Consider the following 23,655-nt stretch of genomic DNA (forward strand, 5'->3'; position numbering starts at 1 on the left):
TGGTGTCCATTCCAATTAAGGGTGGGTCTGCCTTTCCCAGCCCACTGACTCAAATGTTAATCTCCTTTGGCAACACCCCCACAGACACACCCAGGATCAATACTCTGTATCCTTCAATCCAATCAAGTTGACACTCAGTATTAACCATCACAAGTCCATCCCTTTTCAAGTTGAACCCATACACATTTCCTGAGATCATACATAATCTTCAAATAAAGACAACAATAAGGTCATAATTATGCCTAACATAATACAACTATCCTTTGTACAACTGGAAATGCACAAATCCCCAACACAAATACTATTACATAAAATTAACAATACTTAAATGCTGATATGAAGTCAGTAAATCCTATGTCACACGATAAAGGAAAAAAGAAATAAAATGAAGATTTTTCTTAGTACAAGTGTATACATGCACAAACATGTTTTTAACAAAAGAAGGAGGAAATATTCATGACAATTACAGTCTCCGTTTTTGTAGCTGTTCATGTGGTCGTAGCTGGTATTGATGACTACATTCTTCTGCTACCCATTCTCTATTCCCTTTGCCTTCAGCAAGCACCTCTGCAGGTCGTGGTTTTTTTCCTGGTGGAGTGACCCAAGCCTTCATTTTTGAAGGGTCTGGGCCATTTGTAGTCCTGCCTGGATTGGGCTGTTGTAGTTTCCCATTGACCTTAATCACAGGGCATGGTAATTCTAAGAGATGCCCTAGTGGATCTCCTGTATTCCATGCATACCTTACCTCCATTGTAGAGTAGTAGACTGATTTCATCTTGATAGTCCGGATCAATCACCCCAGCCAACACTGTAACTCCCTTCTTAGCCTATTGACTTAAAGGTAGGAGGAACCCAAAGTGTCCAGGTGGCAATCTTAACTTCCAGTTTAAGGAGATTGATGTTGTGTCTCCTGGTGGCAGTGTTCCTCCCTCTGGAACTAAGACCTCTAGGCCAGCAGAATGTAATGTCGTGGGAACAGGAAGCAAAAGTTTTGCTAGTGGATCATTAGGGGTGATGGTGAGTGGTGCCACTTCCACTTCCAACTCTTGATTCCTGGAACTGTGAATCCTGGCTATGGGAAAAAAAAGTACCATATATTGGACGCTGATTTAGAGCACTTATTTTATATCCCAATGTGTGATTTATTTTGGTGAATGTTTCACATGGACTTCAAAAAAAATGTGCATTCTACAGTTGTTGGATATAAATAGCAATTAGGTCAAGGTGCCAGCAGTGTTGTTCCAATCATCTTTGTTCTATCCTAGTTGTTCTCTAAGTGAGAAGAGTGTTAAAATCTCTAACTTTGTGCAACTGTCTATTTCTCCATTTAGTCCTTTCAAATTTTGCTTTGTTTATTTTGGGGCTCTTTCATTAAGCACATATACATTTGTGTTGGTTTGTCTTTCTAATACTAATCCTACCCCTAAACATATTTATCATTATTAAATACCCCTCTTTATCTCTGTCTTGAAGTTATTTTATCTGGTTTTAATATAAAAAACCAAGTCATCCAAGCCTTCTTATGGTTACTCTAAAAGGTATGTATGTATATTTTATATTCATTTGCTTCCTAGCTGTCTTTATATTTAAAGTGTACCTCTTGTAGATAGCATATAGTTTGTGTTTTATTTTTTACCCATCCTGATAATATCTGACTTTTAATTGGAGCGTGTAGTTTTTTTAACATTTAATGTAATTATTTATGTGGTTGGATTTGAGCTACCATTTTATTTTAATTTCTGTCTATCCCTCTGGCTTTTGTTCCTCTGTTCCTTCTTTCCTGTTGTCTCTTGCTTTATTTTAATATTTATTATAGTTGCTTTTTAATTGTTTACTGACTCTTTAATTATATATATTTGCCTTTCTTTCTTTCTTTCTTTCTTTCTTTCTTTCTTTCTTTCTTTCTTTCTTTCTTTCTTCCTTTCCTTTCCTTTCTTTTTGGAGTCTCCCTCTGTCACCTAGGTTGGAGTGCAGTGGCACGATCTGGGCTCAGTGCAACCTCTGCCTCTCGGGTTCAAGCGATTCTCGTGCCTCAGCCTCCAGAGTAGTGGGGACTAAAGGCATGTGCCACCACGCATGGGCTGTTGTTTTTTTTTTATTTTTTTTTTTATTTTTAGTAGAGACAGGGTTTCACCATGTTGGTCAGGCTGGTTTCAAACTCCTGACCTGAAGTGATCCACCAGCCTCGACCTCCCAAAGTGCTGGGATTACAGGTATGAGCCACCATGCCTGGCCTGCATTGTTTTCTTAATGGTTGCTCTAGAGATTATAATATACACTTGTATATTTTTTTACAGTCTACTTAGAGTTAGTATTGTACTGCTTCATGTAAAATGTAGAAACTTTAAACCAGACGTGTCAATTTATACCCCCTGTTTTTTATGCTATAATTGTCACACACATATTTTACACAAGAAGATTATAAACTTCACAAGACAATGTTATAGTCATTACTTTAAAAAGTCCTATGTTACTTAAAAAATTGAGAGAAAAAATGGTTTTTTACATTTACCTAGATATGTATTATTTTTGGTGCTCTTCACTCCTTCCTGAAGGTCAGAGTTCTATTTGGTATCACTTCCCTTCAGCTTAAAAAAATTCACTTAGGATTTATTGTAGTGCAGGTCTGATGATGATAAATTTTCTGAGTTTTTAATTTATCTGAAAATGTCTTTATTTTATCTTTATGCTTGAAGGATATTTTTGTTTGCTATAGGATTCAGGATAAGCAAGTCCTTCCCCCAGCCCCCAGCATTTCAAAGATGTCATTTCACTCTCTTCTGGCCTTTATGTTTTCTGAAAAGAAATCAGTAATCATTTGAGTTCTTGTTTCTCTGTATATAATGTGTAATTTTTCTCTGGCTTTTTAAAATATTTTCTTTGATATTCTGCAGTTTGACTATTATATGCCTGGGCATTTTTTTTTTCTTTGTACTTATCCTGCTAAGGGTTTGCTGAGCTTCTTGAATATGTAAATTTATACCTTTTACTGAATTTGGGGAAATTTTCACTGTTATTCCTTCAAATACTGTTTCCTCACCATTTTCTCTTTCCTCTCCTTTTGAGACTCCAATTACTTGTATGTAAGACCTTTTGATACTCCCCCACATATCCCTGAGACTGTTCATGTTTTTAATCATTTCACTATCTATTCTTCCAAAAGGATCATTTCTATTGATCTACCTTTAAATTTGCAGACATCTGTTGTTTTCGTGTTACTATTGGACCCATTCTGTGCAATTTTTTAAATTGTACTGTTTTTAGAATTCATGCTAAATGAATAGATTTTAGCTACTCTTGCCACAAAAACAACAAAAAAAGAGGTAACTATGTGAGACCATGGATATGTTAATTTGCTTCACTATAGTAACCTTTTTACTCTCTATATGTATCCCATAATATTATGTTATATACCTTAAATACACACAATAAAATTTACTTTTTAAATATTCCAATATTATACTCAAAGTTTAGAATTTCTGTTTTGTTTGTTTCTCTTTCTTTTTAACCATTATTTCCTCTCTCCATTAATTGCAAACATATTATCTTTTAAATACCTCAGCATAGTTATACTAGCTGCTTTAAAATCCTTGTCTGCTAATTCTAATATCTGGATAATCTCAAGGTTTAACTCCATTGATTATCTTTTAAAAATGGGTCACATTTTTTCTTCACGTATTGAGTAATTTTGGACTATGTCCTGGGTTTTATAAATGTTATATATATGAACACTCTAGATTCTACTCTATTCTTTTGTAGATTATAGATTTTTGTCATAACAGGCAATTAACTTGGTTGGACTATACTGTAGACACCAACTCTTGATTGGCAGGTCAAATCTCAGTTAATTCCTTTATTCTTAGTGGAAGTGTGTCCTGTACATATGTGGTCCAGAGGTCAGGCATATATTTGGGCAGAATTTATACTCAGAATTTTGGATCCCGCTTTCCATTCCAGATGTCCACCACAACCCCCATCACCTCCCAGTGGCTATGGTTGCCCTGGCTTTTGTTTCTGGTTCTTCATTCCACAAAGACTGCAATTAAAAAAAAATCAAAGTTTTAGATGTCCTTCACAGCATTAGTTTCAGCCTGCCATCAGGCTACAAGATGTAAAAACGGGTACCCCACCTTGTGATGTTACCTTTTTCCAAGTGTTTACTCTTCTCCAGAAACTGTCTGCTTTTGGTAATTTTCCAGTGCCTTCAAGTCGTTGTTACTTTGTATTGTTGTTATATGCAGGAGGGTTGAGTTTATTAGGAGCTACTTAGCCATATTGAAACAGATGTTGAATTCCCAGTGTATTTTGTTTACAATGGGGTTTTCTATCATGAATCTTGGTGGAGAGACAAACCAAACAACACCAGTTTTATTCTTGGTGCCAAACTGCTTACATATTGAAGCTGAATCATGACCTCTCCATGGTACTTGATTGCCCTAGCAGAGTTCATTTCTGCTTAGCAAAGAGCCATATGGGTTTTGAGACTACAAGTCATTTTTAGAAATATTATTCACTTTTAACCCCCACTATACACCCAGCTAGATAATAGCAACTTGAGAGGCAGCATAGATAATTTTAAAAAGTGGGCCAAAATTGCATATATCTTTGTTCACCCACATCCCAGTTGTGTGATCCTAAGCAATTCACTTAATCTTTCTACGCCATTTCCTGTTGCCATAATACAACGTACCTCTCAGAGTTGATAGAGAGATTAAATGGGAGAATGCAGGTAAGTGTGTCCACATATTCTGTTTTGTATGGGAGAATCCAGATTTATGGCTGTGGACTTAGTGTAATTATTAACAAAGCCCTTTTGACTCTCAAAAGTGTTCCAGTACTTGTCAAATACTATTACCAATCAACTCAGCAAATACTTCTGATAGTGGATGTCTTGTTCCATTTTGTGCTGCTATAACAGAATACCACAGAATGGATAATTTCTGATGAACAGGAATTTATTGGTTCACAGTTCTGGTGGCTGGGAAGTTGAAGATCAAGGGGCCACCTGCGGTGAGAGCCTTCTTGCTGTGTCATCCAATGGCAGATGTGCAAAGAGAGGGAGAGAGAGAACAAAAGATTGAACTCACAGCCTCAAGCCCTTTTATAATTGGCATTAATCCATTCAACAGGGTGGAGCCTTCATGACCTAAACATATCCCATTGTGCCCCAGCCCCCATTATTATCACATTGGGGATTAAGTTTCCAGTACATGCTTTTTGGGGGACATATTCAAACCATAGCTGTGAGCATGCAGCAGAATTGCTAAGCGCTAATGCCTCACTTCCCTGCTTCACTTTTTAACCAAAACATTGCTCCATAAACTATGAGGAAAGTGCCTAATATCATTGTATTGTGTTTTTTATTGTTGCTTTGTTTTTTCCTTTTAACATGTGGAGGAAGGTAGCCTGATTTCCAAGACTGGTCTTTATTTCTGATAATCAGGGCAAATGACCTAATTTGTCATTTCCCTCTCATCTCTATTATTACGCAGGTGAAAGGAGATCAAAGGGAGAGAACCTCAGGAATAGGCTTAGAAAGGAAAAGATGATGTGTGTTTGTGTCTATGTCTGTGTGTACCAGGATCATGTCTTGGCCTGTGACTGTGTGTGTGTGTGTGTGTGTGTGTGTGAAAAGTGTATCATCGCTTATGGAGCTAGTTCCCACCTTTCAGTCCTTTGGGTGATATTCTGAGGCTGAGCTGGGGTGGGAGGTGGGCAGGACTTCACTATGATGAATGAAGACTCCAATTTTCATTTTTTGGCTTTTCTTGGCAGATTTTCCTAGGCAATGTCCCTGTGGGAGGGATTTTGGCTTCCATATATTTGCCTAAATCACTGACGGAGAGAATTCCTCTTAGCAACTTACAAACGATCTTGTTTAATTTCTTTGGCCAAACTTCACTCTTTAAGGTAAATTCTTGCCTGTGGTAACTGTGATGAACTGGCATATGGTGACTCATTGTAATTATGAACTCTTGCTATTTTCATGATGTTCTGCTTATTTTAGAATATGCTGATTGATTCCACAAGTCTTCCAACACAACCCCTGCCCCTTAACATGAATCAACGTCTACTTTAATGATGTTCTACAGTTTTTAGTTTTCACAATATCTCAGCTTTGGAAGGAAACTTAAGGATTATCTGGTGGCTAAACAGAGGCCTCAAGATGTTTCAAAGCCAAAAAAGAACAGCGAGTTCTCCTGATGAAATGATGTTTCGGCTTATCAGTGCTTTCCTCCCAAATCTCCCCTGGCTCCTCAAAGCCAACATGTCCACTATTCTTGGCCAATTCCTTTGAAGTTGGGTGGTATCCAGAAGGACATTTGCCTGCAGGCATTTGTTGCTACTTCCCACAGCCCCCACAGAACTTTCTCTGAAGGCTGCAGTCCTCACCCACTAGAAAACAGAGGCAGCATGATGTGATGCTGAAGAGTGTGGACTCAGGGGCAGGCTGGTTGAATTAAAAGCTGGCAATGCCATATTCTGCCTGTGGATCCTCAAGCAAGTTACTCAACCTTCATGTGCCTTAATTTCCTTCTCTGTAGTATAGGGTAATAAGAATTCCTTATAGAGCTATTGAAGGATTAAAGGAATTGGTGTATTTAAAGTGCTTACAATACCGCTTGGCACATAAGTACCATGTTAAGTGTTTGCTCTACTATTATTATTATTATCCTGTCTTAGGTCTCTGCCTAACAAAAGCCTCATTCGTTTAGACCACTCTGTCTCATCTAGCTATTGGGAAGACAGTAATCAGAGTTTGCATGAATTTGAAGATAATGAACACTATTAATTGTTAATATTTACATTTATTATTTCATCTACTTCTCATGAGAAGCTGATACTCAAAAAGGTTAAGTAATTTTTCCCAAGGCCACATACCTAAAAAGTGGCATATCTAGGAATCAAACCCAGGCTATCTGACTTCAAAGTTCATGTATTTAAGAAGTCAATACAATAATTTTCCCAGATGTGTTTGTATTTCTAAAGAGGTTATCCAAAGTAATGAATTTCTAATGGTCAAATATCCACATTTCTTTTGTGGGAGGTTGCACTGGGCCAGCTCAAAATATAGCACATACCCATACCACACGCCACCTCAAATATACCATGTCACCTCCAGCTATGTCTGTAAGACTTTCTGTTCCCCTGGAGTTCTCTAGCCACTCCTTTCTCTCTCTAAATTCTATGTGTTCCTGTGGGCTTAGCTCAAATCCCACCCAGGGTGGCTGCCTGGAGTAAGTGAGTCTCTGCTCTCCTTCCTGCCTCCTGGGCAAAATATTTAGTGGGCAAAACATTTTAATAAAAATTTAAAATATGCTCCACAACACTTTGACCCTTTTGGTAGGCTTACAATTTCTCTTTGTCACTTGAGATGCCATTATTTTGGTCTTAATTTCTCTCCTTTCTTCAGAGGGCTGTGCTTGTCTCATAGAATAAGAGATAAACTTGTTTTGCATAGATTTCACACTTAATAAGTCATTTTTATTCACTAACACTTTCTACTGGAAGAGATTAAAGATCTTTGCCAAAATTAAACTGCAAACGTCATAGTACCAGATGAAGAAGGATTAGAACTAGCCTGCTTCAAATTCAGAGTTGAAAGGGCCCTCCTAACTCATATCATCCCATCTATTCATTTTACCATTGGTAAAAGTAAAATGGATATTGAGGACCTCGAGACTCAGAGAGGGGAAGGAATCTGCTGAAGGTGTCACAATTTATTCATTCATTCACTCAATCATTTATTCATTCAGCAAATATTTATTTAATTCCTACCGTGTGTCTTGTACGGTGCTGAATGCTGAGGATGCAATGCTGAGCAAGATACATAGTGCCTGCTCTCATGGAACTTCCAGTCTGCTGGAGGGGAAAACAGACCTAAATGTTCTAACATTAAAGGGGTGACCCTAGGCTGGGATCTGTGCCACTGGTTATTGGGGAAAGAGTACTTACAAAAATGCTGCTCTTTAATTCTATTTTTCTTGAATCCCCGAGTATCACAGCCTTGCTTTCACACTACTTTCTCTAATATTTTTTGATCAAAATCTTAAGTCATTATGACACATAACCTTAGAAATTTGTTTGTTTGTTTGTTTGTGTCTTTTAAAGACAGGATCTCGCTCTGCCACCCAGGCTGGAGTGTAGTGGTGCAATCACAGCTCACTGCAACCTCTAACTCCTGGGTTCAAGAGATCCTCCTGGCTCAGCCTCCCAAGTAGCTGGGAATATAGGTGCTCACCACTGTGCCTGGTTAATTTTCATATTTTTTTGTAGAGATGGGGTCTCACTTTGTTGCCCAAGCTGGTCTCAAACTCCTGGTCTCAAGCCATCCTCCTGTCTCTGCCTCCCAAAGCGTTAGGTTTACAGGCATGAGCCACCATGCCTGGTCCATAGAAATTGTTGATAAGGCACCACTCTTGGATAATATGTGTCTCCTCCTCCACACCTCCTCTAGCTGTGATTCTCAGGGAGAGGGACAGGCACTAGGCGGTTACAATATGGCACAGGGGCTCTGGGTGCATAGAAGAGGGAATCTACCACTCATCTGGAAGATCAGGAAAGTGCAGTGAGAGAAAGGTCTCAGCGGAGCCCTGAAGTTGAGTAGGAGCTCAAAGATGAAATAGGGCAAAGAGAAGGAGAGAAGAGAGTTTCAGAGAGAGGGAATAGCTTGTCTAAAAGTTCAGAGGTGTAACAGATAAAACTTGAGCCTACAGTGCAAAGGGTGGAAGGATGAGGAAGTTTCTGTTCCTTTCCTGGCATGGCTACCGTTTTGTAGTAAGGGAAATGAAACCAGAGAAAAGGCTAATTAAGTTTTGGATCATAGTGTGTGTCTCCTCCTTTGGCCTTTTCACTACAGAAAACTGCGTCACTTAGACTAAGTTGGGAGGATCATTAAATAACATCTAGTCTGCCATCTTTCCTAGTGTCACCAATAGACCAGGAAGGGGTAATAGGGCTTAGGAGGAACAAGAGAGCTAGGGTTAGCACTTAGCCTTTTGAGTGTCAGCAGGGCCCTTCCCATTATATCTTGCTGCTGGCCATCTCTAAATCAGGTTGCCTCAGGCTGGTTTTGAATGAACAGAACAGGTCAGAAACAGGAAGTAAGTAGAGTCCTAGTGGAGCCCCAGGCTGAATTTGCAACTACCCAGGCTGCAGGGCTCAGGTGTGTAGGGTAGGTAGTAGGGACTGCACACTGTTTCTTCAGAAATATGAAGCCTTGGCATCTTCTAAAACTGGCCCAGCAGGATCTCCAAGGAATGTCATCTGCGTTCACGTCCTCTAGGCTTTTGTGGGGAAGTCCTCAGAGATTTTTCTTCCTCTCCCTCTTGTCTGGTATCACCAGCCCTACCTGTGGCCTCTTCACATGTGCCTGTGCCCCCGAACAGGCAGCATCTCAGCTGACTTGCATCCTGGAGCCTTGGCCTGGGGTACTTTGGCACTGTTAGTTAGCAAGCCCCACTTCTCAAGAGATACATTCTAGTTTGTTGCCTTTAGACCAACATTTATTAAGCATTCCTGCCCTGTCACCCACTAGCTGAGTGATCTTTATCCATTTAGGCACTGAGCCACTCAAGCCTCAGTTTATCTGAAAAATGCTTATATGGCTTCAATGAGGACTGCAAATGGCATGTGCATGAAAAGCACATAATAAGTGGCTCACTGTGGGCACAAAACACCTGCTGTGTCCTAGGATATGTGAGGAACACCAGGCTATACAATGCCTGGGCTCCGGCCTCAGAGCTCACAGTCCCTTAAGAAGGCGATGACTGTCCTCTGAAATTTGTTTCAAACTGGGTGTTGATCAACCTGCTTCCATCTCTGTCAGAATAGAACAAGAAGTGGTTTATAACTTACAAATGATAGATTTAGGTTTCTTATAGAGGAGCTCCCTAAAAGTAAGCAAGGATGGTTTAGAGTTAGAACTGGGATAAGTTGTGAAATGTCAAGGTCCAGAAAGTTACCAAAATAGAGAATAGTTTCATTTTGTTGCTAGTGCAGTACTGAGTAGCAGGTGCAAAACAAATGCGTGCTAAATACACATTTGGTTGGATGGATGGATGGATTAATGAATTGTTCTAGCTTCGTATAATGGAGACCTTATGTGAAGACAGGAGATGAGCTGAATAACCTTTGACCTTAGCTTGCAATTTTATTTTCCACATTTCTGTACCTAACATTGTGTGTAGCACTTCAAAATTCCAGATTGATTATTAATATGTAAGTAATTAGAAATTTAGGTCCTGAACTCCTCTTTTGTTTCATCTGCAGACCAAAAATGTCACTAAAGCATTAACCACATATGTTGTGAGTGCCAGCATTTCAGATATGTTCATTCAAAACTTAGCTGACCCAGTGGTTATCACTCTGCAGCATATTGGAGGAAACCAGGTAATATATCCATTTTCAGCTCAGAATCAAATGGCCTCAGGAACTCTTCACGATTTTTCTGTTAAAAGTAATTTGTTAATTAACAGATGTGATTCTAACACTTAATGAGGAATGTCCTATTTCAGGTAGCAAATGTGTGTTATAATTGGAACCTTCCAGAAATAATGCCTTATCCTAAAGTGATAGGGAATGATGGGCATTCTAGCACTGTGACAGATTGGTGGGGCAGTGACTGGATCTTTTGGATGTCCCATCACACTAAATGACATGTGATTCCATTTATTTTTGAGTGAGACAAGCAACTTCACTCAAAATAATTGAATATTTGTATTACTTGAATTTCCATAAATAACATTAAAACGTGTATGAATTATCACCAAAGAACTAAAAGCATAGTCATATGGCATAACATAAGGTATATATTACTAAATAATCAACTTTAGCCTAAGTACAAGTATGAATGACTATTCCGTTATTTGACGTTAGTGTATGGCCAGTGTGACGTCTCAATAGATTTCTCAGTTCCCAGTCTAAAAGACCATGTAGTTCAGCATACTTTTCACTGGTCTTGATTCTAGAAGGGAAGAAGAGAAGGAAGAGAGGGAGAGGAAATTTAAAGAAACAAATACCAAATGAAACGTGTTAGATAGGTAAGATCTCTCAATTTGGTCTGGGCTACAGCACTTCAATTATCCCCGGTAACTAATTGCTCCTTGCCTGCAGTTTCCTGGAGACTACAGGAGCTGGTGAAGTCTTAGGAATGTTCTGTAGGCCTAATGATGGGGCAGATCAAATTTCTGTCCATAAGGCTTGATCTCAGCGGTGAGCCCCGAATTCCAAAGCTCCAGAAGGAACACATCAGCCCTGCATTGACTATCCATAGCCTTGTACCAGAAGGGCATGGCAATTTTTAATACTACCAAATATTTTAAAGGACATATCAGATCACCAGCCAGTGACATGCTGTTTTCTCACTTGTAAATCCAGAGTTAGATGGCGGAGTTAGTCTAAAAGCCAATTCACAAATGGCCCAAATGTGTATGTGTATGTGTGTGTGCATGTCAGTGTGTGCATGTTTACCATGGGAAAAAATATTGGGAAGAAAACACTTGTGTGTATATGTTACTATATGGTAAATATCACAAGGCAAGATGTTTACCTCTGATTTCTTTTTTTCCCAGAATTATGGTCAAGTTCACTGTGCCTTTTGGGATTTTGAGAATAATAGTAAGTATTTTTGTTAGCAACTTTGACTTTGCCCCAGACCATTTTCCCACTTGGCAGTTAAATGGGAGGGGGTTGTGCTGAAACTACTGTCTTATCAGACCCTACAGAGCATTCTGAATGACCAAGATACAGGATATGATTTTTATATCAAATTAGGGCATGGGAATTAAGACAACTTTCCTTTTTGATAGGTAAGATCTCTCAATTGGTGCTGGGGCTACAGTGCTCCAATCATGCCCAATAACTAATTGCTCCTTACCTGCAGTTTCCTGAAGATTATAGGGGCTTATTACAAGTATCTTAGGCCCCAAAAATAATTATTTGGAAAATCAGAAAAATTACACAACTCGAGGGTAAGCAAAGTTGGAAGAAAGAAATTTGGAAGGCCCAGCGCAGAGTAGCCTTGAACTGTTTGAAGAAAGTTGAGGAAGGAATACCTGGTTCTTTATCTGTGCTCTCCCACAGGGTTTTGCAAGATCTATGATCTCCTTCCCTTTTTTTCCTCACCTCTTTTAGACTGACTGTGTGACCTTGGGTAGACAATTTACCCCCTCTGAGCCCCAGTCTTTTTATCTTTTCATTGAGGAGATGAAACTTCTTGGTTGGTCTCTAAGGACCCTACTTGCTTGAATAAGCATGAGTCTTTGGAGACAGACAGTAGAAGACTGGGAATGGTCATTGCTGACTGGGTTGCTCTTAGGATTGCCATCTTCACTGGAAATATCCAGGGTTATCACCAAATCTCAGAGAATTTCCACACAGAATAAATTTCCCTAAGAACGCCAGGAGTGGCTAAGTGAGGAGTCCTTCTGCCTGTGGAAACTCTGCCTGGAACCTTTCCCTTTTTCACTATCCTTGGAATTCTGGGACAAAATGGAAATTCTCTTCCCATTCGGCTCCCTAGAGTATAAGAATACTACTTCTTTCTGACAAACAAAAATAACACTGCCCTTTCCTGATCCCCTCCAAGTCTCTCAGGATAAAACTCTATAAAGTGATGAGCTTTGTCCCCTACAACCTCAATATGTTGATCTCTATGTTCATTAACGCAAATTGCTGGGGTACTCCCAGGTCACCCTTTGCCCCTGCACCTCTGCCCCGTGGATCTAGAACCTCTGGAATCTATGGCATTATCCCAGATGGACAAATGTTGACCAAACTTAGCTGCCTGCCCGGGGATAACCCCTTTGGTCTAGTGCCACTTGGGAAGTTCTAGTCTCAAATCTGATCTAGTACCTGAGATCTACAGGTTGTGGAGGTATGAGTGTTAGTTCTAAACCTGAGTGTGCTCAGAAGAAACTAGCCAGATGTCTAGTAGAGCAGAGGCTCTAATTGGCCCTGCAGAGCTCCAGACCATGATCTGACTTTGATTGAAAGCACTTGAGACCCTTTGAATTGCGGGTTCAGCTGGGTGTTCAGATGTCTATTCCAGTCCCTCTGAGTAAGCTCAAGTACCAGCTTATATTCCATACGTCCATGTCCTTAAAAATATTCTAGATCTGCTTGCTTCCTATTTATTGGCTACTTAAAAAAAAGTTCATGGTTAGAGTCTGTCCTAATTTATAGAGGTATGGTACAAGAACAGGAAAAGGGAGAGCCGAAGAAGTTGTGCCATTTACGAAGTCCCCAAAAAGTCAATTTAGTCTATTAGACTTAATTTAATTTCAGTGTTCAATTATACCCCCAATCTTGCTATCTCAGCAAATAATATTAATTATAACACACGTTTGGATAGTGAATATAATGAAAAGTTAAACATTTCTGAGAAAAACAAAATTGCTTTGAAATTTCCTTCTGTCTCCTACAGATGGGCTGGGTGGATGGAATTCGTCAGGCTGTAAAGTAAAGGAAACAAATGTAAATTACACAATCTGTCAGTGTGACCACCTCACCCATTTTGGAGTCTTAATGGTGAGTTGTCTCTTAGTCACTCCTCGATGGAAGTTTGACAATTTTTATTAGACCAGTAATATATGTGTGAACTGTTATTAAAAAATGGTATGCATTTGGAAAAAAATCCCCCTTCCAATTTGTTCATCCAAAGTAGACCAGATTGAGACAAATATTTATTTATTTATTCTCCTTATAAAATTAATGCTTGCTTCTCAAATTTCAAACAGTACAGAAAAGGTCCCTTTAACCTCCCTCCCAAGTGATCACCACCTTTAACAGGCTAACATGTATATTCATTTAGGTTCTTTTCCTGTGTATATAGGAATGTACATTTTTGTTTTATAAACATGGTATCAAATTATTCATACTGTTTTTACCAATTGCTTTTTTCATTTAACAATATATATTGCACAACTTTCAGGCAAATGTGTATGTATCTATTATACTTCAATTTTTAAAATACCTTTATAGTATACCATTGCTTGGGTTTAACACAATAAATTTAACTAATCCCTGACTGGTGGACATTATAGCTGTTGCTGTTTTTCTCATTATAAATATTGCTGTAATAAACATTCTTACTCATGTATCTTCAAACATTGGTGTAAGTATTTTTGCAGGATAAGTTGACAGAAGTAGAATTGCTGGATTAAAGGGTCTGGTCATTAAAATATTTAAATTTAAGAAGGATCATAAGTATTTGCTGAGTTTTTCTTCCAAATGACTCTCAAATGTATTCCTTTTTCTCTACCCGCATCAGAATACTTTCCTGGATTTCTTAGGTAACTTTATTACATACTGTTATCTGAATGTGTCATATGTTACTTGTTCCTACAAAGAATGGTTAGCTTTTTGAGGGCTGTGGGTCTGTTTTATATTTATTTATTTTATTATATGTGTGTATATATATGTATATATATATGTATATATATGTATATATGTATACATATATGTATATATATGTATATATGTATATATGTATATATATGTATACATATATGTATATATATGTATACATATATATATATTTTTTGAGATGGAGTCTTGCTCTGTCACCCAGGCTGGAGTGCAGTGGTTCTATCTTGGCTCACTGCAAGCTCCGCCTCCCTGGCAGAGGTGGGAAGAATCACCTGAGTCCAGGGAGGTTGAGGCTGCAGTAGGCCGTGGTCAGGCCACTGCACTCCAGCCTGGGCAAAAGAGTGAGACCCTGTCCCAAAAAAAAAAAAAAAAAGAAAAAAGAGAGAGACCAGGGTTCTTGTTCCAGCTCTGTCTGTAACTAGCTATGTGATCTTGGTAAGGTTGTTTCCCTCTTTTGGATCTTAGATTTTCTTCTGAAATGTGAATGACTGGAATACACCAGGGTTTCTCAATCTTGGCACTATAGATATTCTGGCCAAATAGTTCTGTCTTTTTTTTTTTTTTTTTTCTTAACGGAGTCTTGCTCTGTCACCAGGCTGGAGTGCAGTGGTGCAATCTCGGGTCACTGCAACTTCTACCTCCTGGTTTCAAGTGATACTCCTGCCTCAGCCTCCCCAGTAGCTGGGATTACAGGTGCCCACGACCACACCCAGCTAACTTTTGTATCTTTTAAGTAGGGACGGGGTTTCACCATTTTGGCCAGGATGGTCTCAATCTCCTGACCTCGTGATCTGTCCACCTCAGCCTCCCAAGGTGCTGAGATTACAGGCGTGAGCCACCCCGCCCGGCCCCAAATAATTCTTTGTCGTGGGGGATTGTTCTGTGCATTGTGAGAAGTTTAGCAGCATCCTTGGTCTTTCCCCACTAGATGCCAGTAGCACTCTCCCCAGTTGTGACAACCAAAAATGTCTCCAGATACTGCCAAATGTCCCTGGGAGAGGGGTAACATCACTCCTGGTTGAGAACTACCAAAGTAAACACTGCTTCTTAACCTTTTATGAGTCATGAATCTCTAATCATCTGATGAAAGCTATGGACTTTGTTCTTAGACCAGTGCACACATATATTCAAATAATTTTACATGTCATTTCAGATCTTTAATGGTAATTAATAAATCACTGAACTTTGTGATCTCTAAGGTCCATTTTGTTTGTTAATTTTGTGAAGGCTATTTAAGGTCTAAGGAAAAGGACTTTTTTTTTTTTTTTTTTTTTTTTGCTGTTCTGTGTAGTGTTTTGAGATGCTCAGTTCAGATAATTATTCACTTTGCATCCCAAATTCACATCTCTCAGCTTGGTTATATTTTAAATGTAGAACATGTTAATGATGATGAAGCCAAGGACCAAATGTTCTTCCAATGCTATTGATGGCTCCCCATGCCCTGTACACAGTCAGTTGGACTAGGCATACTCAGCAAACAATATTTGGTCTTACCATACATCCATTCACATAATCTGGTTTTAGAAGAGCTATGGCAGAAATGTTATACATCCTGGGAACTTCCTGTTAGTGAACACTGGAAGCATTTTGCCATAAACTTGCTCTGGTGTATGTGTAAAACACAACACATTGTGTTCCTTAGGATTTATCCAGGTCTACAGTGGATACAGTGAATGAACAGATATTAGCGCTTATAACATACACCGGATGTGGAATCTCCTCCATTTTCCTGGGAGTTGCAGTGGTGACATACATAGCTTTTCAGTAAGTTGATACAGCCTTGCTCTGAGCACATTTAATTTGGTTTGATGGATGCTATTACCATTGTAACTTTGTTAATTTCATGAACACATCACAATAGGAAGAAGTCAGATCCATTAGATTATGAAGTGGACAGGTTAAAAACAAAACATCAAGGCTTCTCTAAAAATACTTTAATTGGATTTTTGTAAAACAAGGGAGCTGGGATAGGAAAAGATTTCTCTATAGGATATAAGAGCACCAACCCTAAAAGAAAATTTGATAAAGTAGACTTTATTAAGAACTTCTTTAATCAAAAGACACAATTCAGATAGTGAAAGGCAAACCTTACATAGAGAGAAGATATTCACAATGCATATATCAGATAAAAGACTTGTATGCAGAATGTATAAATAACTCCACAAATCAAAAAGCAAAAGACAATAAAGTTTATAAATGGACAAAAGACTTGAACAGGCACCTCACAAAAGAGAATATCCATGCCTAAGCCTAACCTTTACCAAATGGCCAATAAGCATATGACAAAGTTCTTTACATCATTACTCATCAGAGAAATCCTAATTACAACCACAGTTATGTACTTCTCTGCACCCACCAGAATGGCTAAAATTAAAAATAATGACAATAGCAAGTGTCAACAAGCATGTGGAACAACTGGAACTCATACATTTGCTAGTGGGAATGTAAAATGGTTCAGACACTTTGGAAAATTATTTGGCAATACCTGTTAAATATAAATATACATCTCACTGTTGAGCCAGGAATTTCACTCTTAGATATATACTCAAGACAAATGAGCACATATGTCCACTGAAAGATATGTACAATAATATTTATAGCAGCTTCAGTCACAGTAGCTTCAAATTAGAAACAACCCCAATTTACATTAACAGTTGATTAGATGAATAAATTGTGATATATTTGTAAAATGGAATGCTACACAGCAGTAAAAAATGAATTACTTCTATGCAATGCAACATAATATTTAAATCTCATAGACATAGAATTGAGCAAAGGAAGCCAGAAAAATAAGACAACATACTGTGTGGTTCCATTTACAAAAAGTTCCAAACACAGATGAAATCTATGGGGATAGAAGTGAGAGTATTGGTTACCTCTGGTGGGTGATATTGAATGGGAGGAGCATGAAGGAGCCTTCTGGGATGTTGAAACTATTCTACCTCTTGATCTGTGTCGAAGTTCCACAGGTATATACATATGTAAAGATCCATCCAGTTATATTGTTAACACTTGTGCACTTTAATATTTATCTCAGAAAAAAATTCACACAAAATGAAAACAGCAAAATTTAAATCAATAAATATTTAATAACAGCGTAAAATAATCAAAGGGGGTAATACTTTTTTTATTTTGAAAAATACTGGGTGAGTTTCTGCAAAGTAAAGTTGCAATCACTTAATAAAACTTAAGACCATATTTCCATGAGGCCATATGTCGGGATCTTTAGAACTATCCAAGTAGCTCTACTTGGAATGGTTTCCACAGTCATCCTGCTATTTGGTAATATGTAGCTCCAGCCTGCTGAAGCAGTGGTGATAGACTCATAATACCCAGGAAACTCCTTCCTTCTTTCTAAAAGATAAAAAGAAAAATAATAGCCTCTCTCAACTGCGTAGTTGAGAGAGGCTATTATTATTTCTGTTAGTTAAGGTCACTATATTTATTATGCTTTGACTTTACCTGGAAAGAGAATGAGGGACTTCAAAGTATAAGCAAAGATGAGTAATTCTTTTATTCTTTCACTTATTATGTAGATAAGATGTGGCGATGTTTAATTAAAAAAAAAAACAGACTTTACCTAACAACATTGTACTTTCTCTTTTAGCAAACTTCGAAAAGATTATCCTGCCAAAATTCTGATCAACCTGTGCACAGCACTACTGATGCTAAACCTGGTATTTTTGATCAATTCTTGGTTGTCATCATTTCAGAAAGTGGGAGTTTGTATCACAGCTGCAGTGGCACTTCATTACTTCCTGCTTGTTTCTTTTACTTGGATGGGCCTGGAGGCAGTCCACATGTATTTGGCTCTAGTCAAAGTCTTCAACATATACATTCCAAATTATATCCTTAAATTTTGTCTAGTTGGTTGGGGTAAGTATATCTGCCATTGTTTTTGATATTTATGTCTTAAGCCTGTCTTTCTAATTCTAGCTCTGTTAGATTCTGTTAATATCATAGGTAAAAAATTAAGGATCGCCTTGCTGGTGTTTGGGCATGCATCTTTTTTTTCTGCCTGTATTGCTCTATAAATTCAATTTTTAACCTTTATGGCGAGGAGTTGGTGCACAAATATTTATTGAGCACTTATTGTGTATTGTGCTAAGTGCTGGCTCTACAGTAGTGAACAGATTTTATCCCTTCCTTTACAGAAGTTACAGTCACAACAAATACTGATAAAACAGCTAACACTTAGGTAGCACTTACATGTGCCAGATGCTATTCTAAGTGCTTTATATATGCATTTAATCCTCATAATATCTCCACGGGATAGATTCCATCATTATTCCCATTTAATAGATGAGGAGACTGAGGCACACAGAAAGATGAGGTAATTGGCCAAAACTCACACAGCTAGTAGGCAAGAGAGCTGGGATTTGAGCCAGGAAGTTTGTCTCCATAGTTTGGACTTCTAACCTCTATGGTCTTGCCATATTGTTTAAAGAACAGGAAAAGACTTGAAATGGGTGAAAGAGTGCTGGGTCAGCCAGAACCTGATTCTCATCACACCTCATGACTGTGATGATCACTGCTGGCCTTGGAAGAAGCCAGGAATGGTTCTCAGCATAGATCTTTCTGAATACAAATGTCATTTCATTGGCTTGCTTTCCTGTATTTCTAACTGACATGGTCAGCTCGGCTCCTTTCCTCTCTCTCCCTTGTGTATTCAAGGCAGATTTTGGGTTCAGAAAATGTGTTAGATGTGTAGGAGATGTGTATTAAGTAGCATACCTTGGGTACATAGGAACACAGATTTTATCTTCCACTGCCTTTGTGAAGACAATACTCTCCTAATTAGCTACTCATCCCTTTAATGAGTTCATTAACATAGTACATGCTTTCACTGGATACACAGTCAGTGCTATTATCTATGTTAATATGGGGAGCAGAGACAGGCAAATACTGAACAGATCATAATCTAAAAGCTTGTTTTAGTACACTTCGGAATCCATCAGAAACACAGAGACAAAAGCAATCGATACACTCCCCTTAGTGCCTTGTGTCCCTCATCTTGATTCAATCAGAGGATTGAAAAATGTGGAAGAGGCTTCATGAATAATCCAAAAAGCAGATAACCCACACATGGCCAATTGTGAAAGGGCTGTAAATATCACTTCATCCTGGCTTTCCTTCTCCCTCATCATCACTCATTCCCAGCTTCTTTTTTAAACCCTTCCTCCAGGACTCACTTCTTATCTCTTTGATCTTCTAATTTCATACACATTTCTTGGGTTACAAGGAGAGGCAGGAAAGGCTAAAGCTTGGTACTTGGAAGCAGGAAAACTTTAGTTACACACAGAAGCTGAGAAGTCTGACTGGCTCAATCAGTAAAGAAAGATACAATAAGCCACTCTTACGTTCAGTTTATTACTTACATAAACTGTGAAAGGAAGAGTACCTAAAAGTGCCATCTTTCACATTCTTGTCCCCCACACTAAAAAGAACGACCCCAAAACAAAGGGAATGGATGACTGCCACGTGAGTTGTGGGATTCCCAGTGGCTGAGGAGCTAGTTTTGAATGGAAGTGATACTGTTTCCTATTCTGCAGCCCTATTCTAAGGGGGCAGGGTACAAAGGCCCACACCTCTGCAGAACCCTGGGAGATGATGAGAAGCTGTCTCCTGACAGCCTCCTGGAGGAGATAGGGAGGTGAGTAGGAGATGGCCCCGGAGCACCTCCTCACAGGCCTCCCACCTTCTCAAATTTGTGGAGGCCTGCACACTGCCCAAATTCAGATAAGCCTTTACCTGTGTGGTCTATGTGGATACATGCATGGTCACCAGGGAGCCACAGCTGAGCTGTCCCACTACAGGGAGTTTTGGAGCATTTCAATATTAGACAAAAGCAATCAACTGTAAGGAAAATAGATATTAATATCTGTTTATGTTTGATGCTCTGCCTTATGAATGCCAAAGCAACCTGTTGGAAAGGTCTATTACTTTTAATGACAAAAACCACAATTACTTTTGCACCAACTTAATGAATCCCTGTCCAAGACAGTAGATTTGTTTATATTTTTAAAATAACAACAGAAGGGATCTTTTTTTTTATTTTCAATATGTAAACACAGCTTGAAGACTGCCGCACAACTTCCATCCTAAATATGAGGCCTTCCCCTGTCTCTCCCTTCCAGCCTTCTATTTTAAAAAACATCTGCAGCATGCTAGGTGCTGTGCTTGGGGTGGGCTATACAGATTTGAAGTGACCATCCTGTTTATCACAGAATGGGACAGTGGAGGATTTTTCAAGATACTTGGCATTCTGGGCTTTGGAACAGCTTTGGAAAGCATGTAACAAAACCCCTAAAATGTATGTAGGTGCATGCGCTTAGTCTAGGAGAAATACAATTGAGAGATAAAGAAATCATTTTTTTTTTGCAAATGTACAAGAAATTGGATTTTTAAACCCTGTGTCTACACTCTCCTCACGTTTGACCATTTTGACTGAACTGATTGCTTTATTATAGTCTGACTGAATTGAGTGGTTGTTAACCGGTCGATCTAGTCAAAATGTCAAACTAGTAACGAGTGTGGAAACAGTTTCCCTGTCAAAAAAGCACTGAAGGCTGCAGCTGATTGCCTGTGCCCTTCTCCCAAGGTGACCTAGACAAAAAGCTATTGGGAACGAAGGGGCGATGTGAAAGGGAGTAAAAATTAGGGGCTTATTATCTAAGAAGAAATGCTTGATGCGAACTTGCATTCCACTCAACTAGATACTTCTTTTGCCAAGTTGATTTTCTGGCACTTGAGCTATTTTTAATAACTAGTGGGCGTTGTATTGGAGCCATTGGCATGCTGTCTAGTTTAGCAGATTGGAGAACTCCTTGAAATGTTTAACTTGGAAGAATTCACAAACATTTTGCAAACAATAGTATTTTGATGCCCGCACATCTGTGGCTTATTTAAACAGTGTCTTAATGTATCATCACCCACAGTCATTGATTAGGTTGCCTCCCTGCTACCTGATGAAATGCCTTTGACTTGCTTTCCCACTGCAGGAATCCCGGCTATCATGGTGGCAATCACAGTCAGTGTGAAAAAAGATCTGTATGGAACTCTGAGCCCAACAACTCCGTTGTAAGTACCAGCATCTCTGTTTCTCTGGTGGTGGGGCTCTGGCCCAGCAGGGTATAGTAAAGTGTTCTTGGCCTGGGATTGGTCTTGACCCTTGGCTTCAGGAAGAAATCAACCTAAGTCCTTTTGCCCTAAACATAGGCCACATTTATGTGATGGTTAGTTGCCCGGGTCCTCTATGACCTTGGGCAAGTTACCTTACCTTTCAGTTCAATTTCCTCTTCTGGAAAATGGGGATAATAATGTTTTCTCTTAATGTCCTGTGCAAATTAAAATGATATCATGTATGAAATGTGCTCAGCATATTGCCTGTTCTATGCTGTGTAACTGGCAGGTATTATGATTACAAAGCTCACACATCAGGTCATTGCAAAGAGTTAGTGGCCCCTACAAGGAAATTCTGAGATGATTTGGAAAACATTTTTTACCTTTCAACAACAAAGGTCTTCCCTGAAGAACGCTGAACAGCTTTCCTTTGTAAATGGCCTCGGCTTTATTGTCCTCTTGTTTCTTTTCATTTTTTTCCTTTTCTCCCATTTGATGTATAAGTTCATCTCTTTAGTTCTCTCAACCACAATCACGCGAGAGTAGCAATTCACTTCACCCCACCTCCCCAGAACCTTCTTTTACAGGCGTGTAGATAGTTGCCCTGTGGTCCTTTAGGCTGCACAATCTCATTTTACACTTGTGATTGTTCCATTCTTTTTATCATTGCCTCTCAAGTTCTCTTCCACTATAGATTTCCTCTCCCACTGGACTGGAATTAAATGTAGAAGGTCCTGCTCTAAGACTCCCCCATCTTTCATACTGAGATGACAGTTTCCATGGGGTCAAAATTATTTTGCCCTTTGCAGCAGATGCTTTCTAATTAAAATTCCTTGTTATGTTTTCTTTCTCTTCCATTTTCTCTTCCCTTCCTTCTCATCTCCCCCTCCATCCTCCCCCTTTGCCCGTTTTGTGACTTAAAAAGTCCCCAGTGTCTACCTAATGGTGACCCTTCTTGAACCATCAAAAGCAAGAGCAAAAGCAAAACCAGAACAAAATCAACTCCACTTTTTCCCAAAAGAGATTTTTCAGATGTGACTTGGTTAGTAAGAGGCCGACTGCTCTAATAGATTTTTTTCAAATTATATTTTGAAGAAGTAATTCATGCACATGGAACAAAATCCAAACGTACAACAGGGTAGAGGATGAAAAGTAAGCCCCGCTTCCAACCCCTAGCTACCCAGTTTCCCTCCTGAGGTAACTCTTATTACCAATTTATTACCAACGATCAAATTTGTATGGATATTCTCTTGCACACTTTGTTACCCAAATGGTAGATATACACCATTTAGCACCTTGGTCTTTCCACTTAACAATATATCTTGGAGGTGATTCTCTACCCAAACATATAACACTATCTCATTTTAACAGTTTTCTGTGGCGACTTTTAAGGATGCTGATGACATTCAGGGAACTCTAGGTGTCAGAATCTATTAGGAAAATTAAATGTTTTTTTAACATGTTTGCAACACACACACACACAAACTCACACATATGTGTAAGTATCCACGCCAACATAAACAACATGACCAAAAGAGATTTTCCTGGTTTTAGAAAAGAGAGCTCAGCTAAGTTGACACACAGTTAAATTAGTCAAGCTTCTCTGTGTTCAAAAATCAGGGAAAATGCCTCCAGTAATTGCAAATGTTATTAAATGGACTATCTGTTCATATGAATCACTGCATATTTTTTCTTTAATAAAAACCGTAGAGTTGTTAATCAATCCAGTAACCAGTGTTGCCTTTGTCATCCAAATACATCATATTTTAAAGCAGTACACCTAGAGTTCTCTTTTTGTAGCATTTTCATTAACTTTCATAATTTCACCATTGTTTGATGTAGCTTTCAGAAAATCCATTCATTGCTCACATCCTTTCACTGTGATATTTATCATGTAAAGTAGAATTAATCCTGCAAATAAGAGCTTAGGTGTAAGGTGGTGGCGGGGGGGCAGGGCGTGCGGGGGCGGTGTGGGGAGCACGGCGACAGAGAGCCACTTTGGGGGAAAATGTATCATTCGTTTTTCTGCTGTTAACGAAGAGAACCATTTCCTAGGGAATTGGACTGACAGGTTTCTGCATATGTAGGGCAGAAACATCCTCTAGGATTTCTGACTTAGTGTTGGAAAGAACCCTGAACTGGGGCTCAGGAGATTGAGGTTTT

The 23,655-nt window shown here is 38.9% G+C and overlaps 1 protein-coding gene across 1 annotated transcript in view; it reads left to right on the plus strand.

The window, feature by feature from the left end:
* ADGRG4 (adhesion G protein-coupled receptor G4) overlaps positions 1–23,655 on the plus strand; it is a 115,775-nt gene that overhangs the window by 80,769 nt on the left and 11,351 nt on the right. Inside the window, exons 16-22 of the mRNA XM_024353217.2 lie at positions 5,776–5,910; positions 10,273–10,392; positions 11,574–11,619; positions 13,427–13,530; positions 16,013–16,134; positions 17,978–18,246; positions 21,372–21,450. Coding sequence (XP_024208985.2) covers positions 5,776–5,910; positions 10,273–10,392; positions 11,574–11,619; positions 13,427–13,530; positions 16,013–16,134; positions 17,978–18,246; positions 21,372–21,450 — 875 coding nt within the window. The remainder of the gene's footprint in view (positions 1–5,775; positions 5,911–10,272; positions 10,393–11,573; positions 11,620–13,426; positions 13,531–16,012; positions 16,135–17,977; positions 18,247–21,371; positions 21,451–23,655) is intronic.

This window comes from Pan troglodytes, chromosome X (assembly GCF_028858775.2).
Source record: "Pan troglodytes isolate AG18354 chromosome X, NHGRI_mPanTro3-v2.0_pri, whole genome shotgun sequence".
In the NCBI taxonomy this organism is placed as follows: Eukaryota; Metazoa; Chordata; class Mammalia; order Primates; family Hominidae; genus Pan; species Pan troglodytes.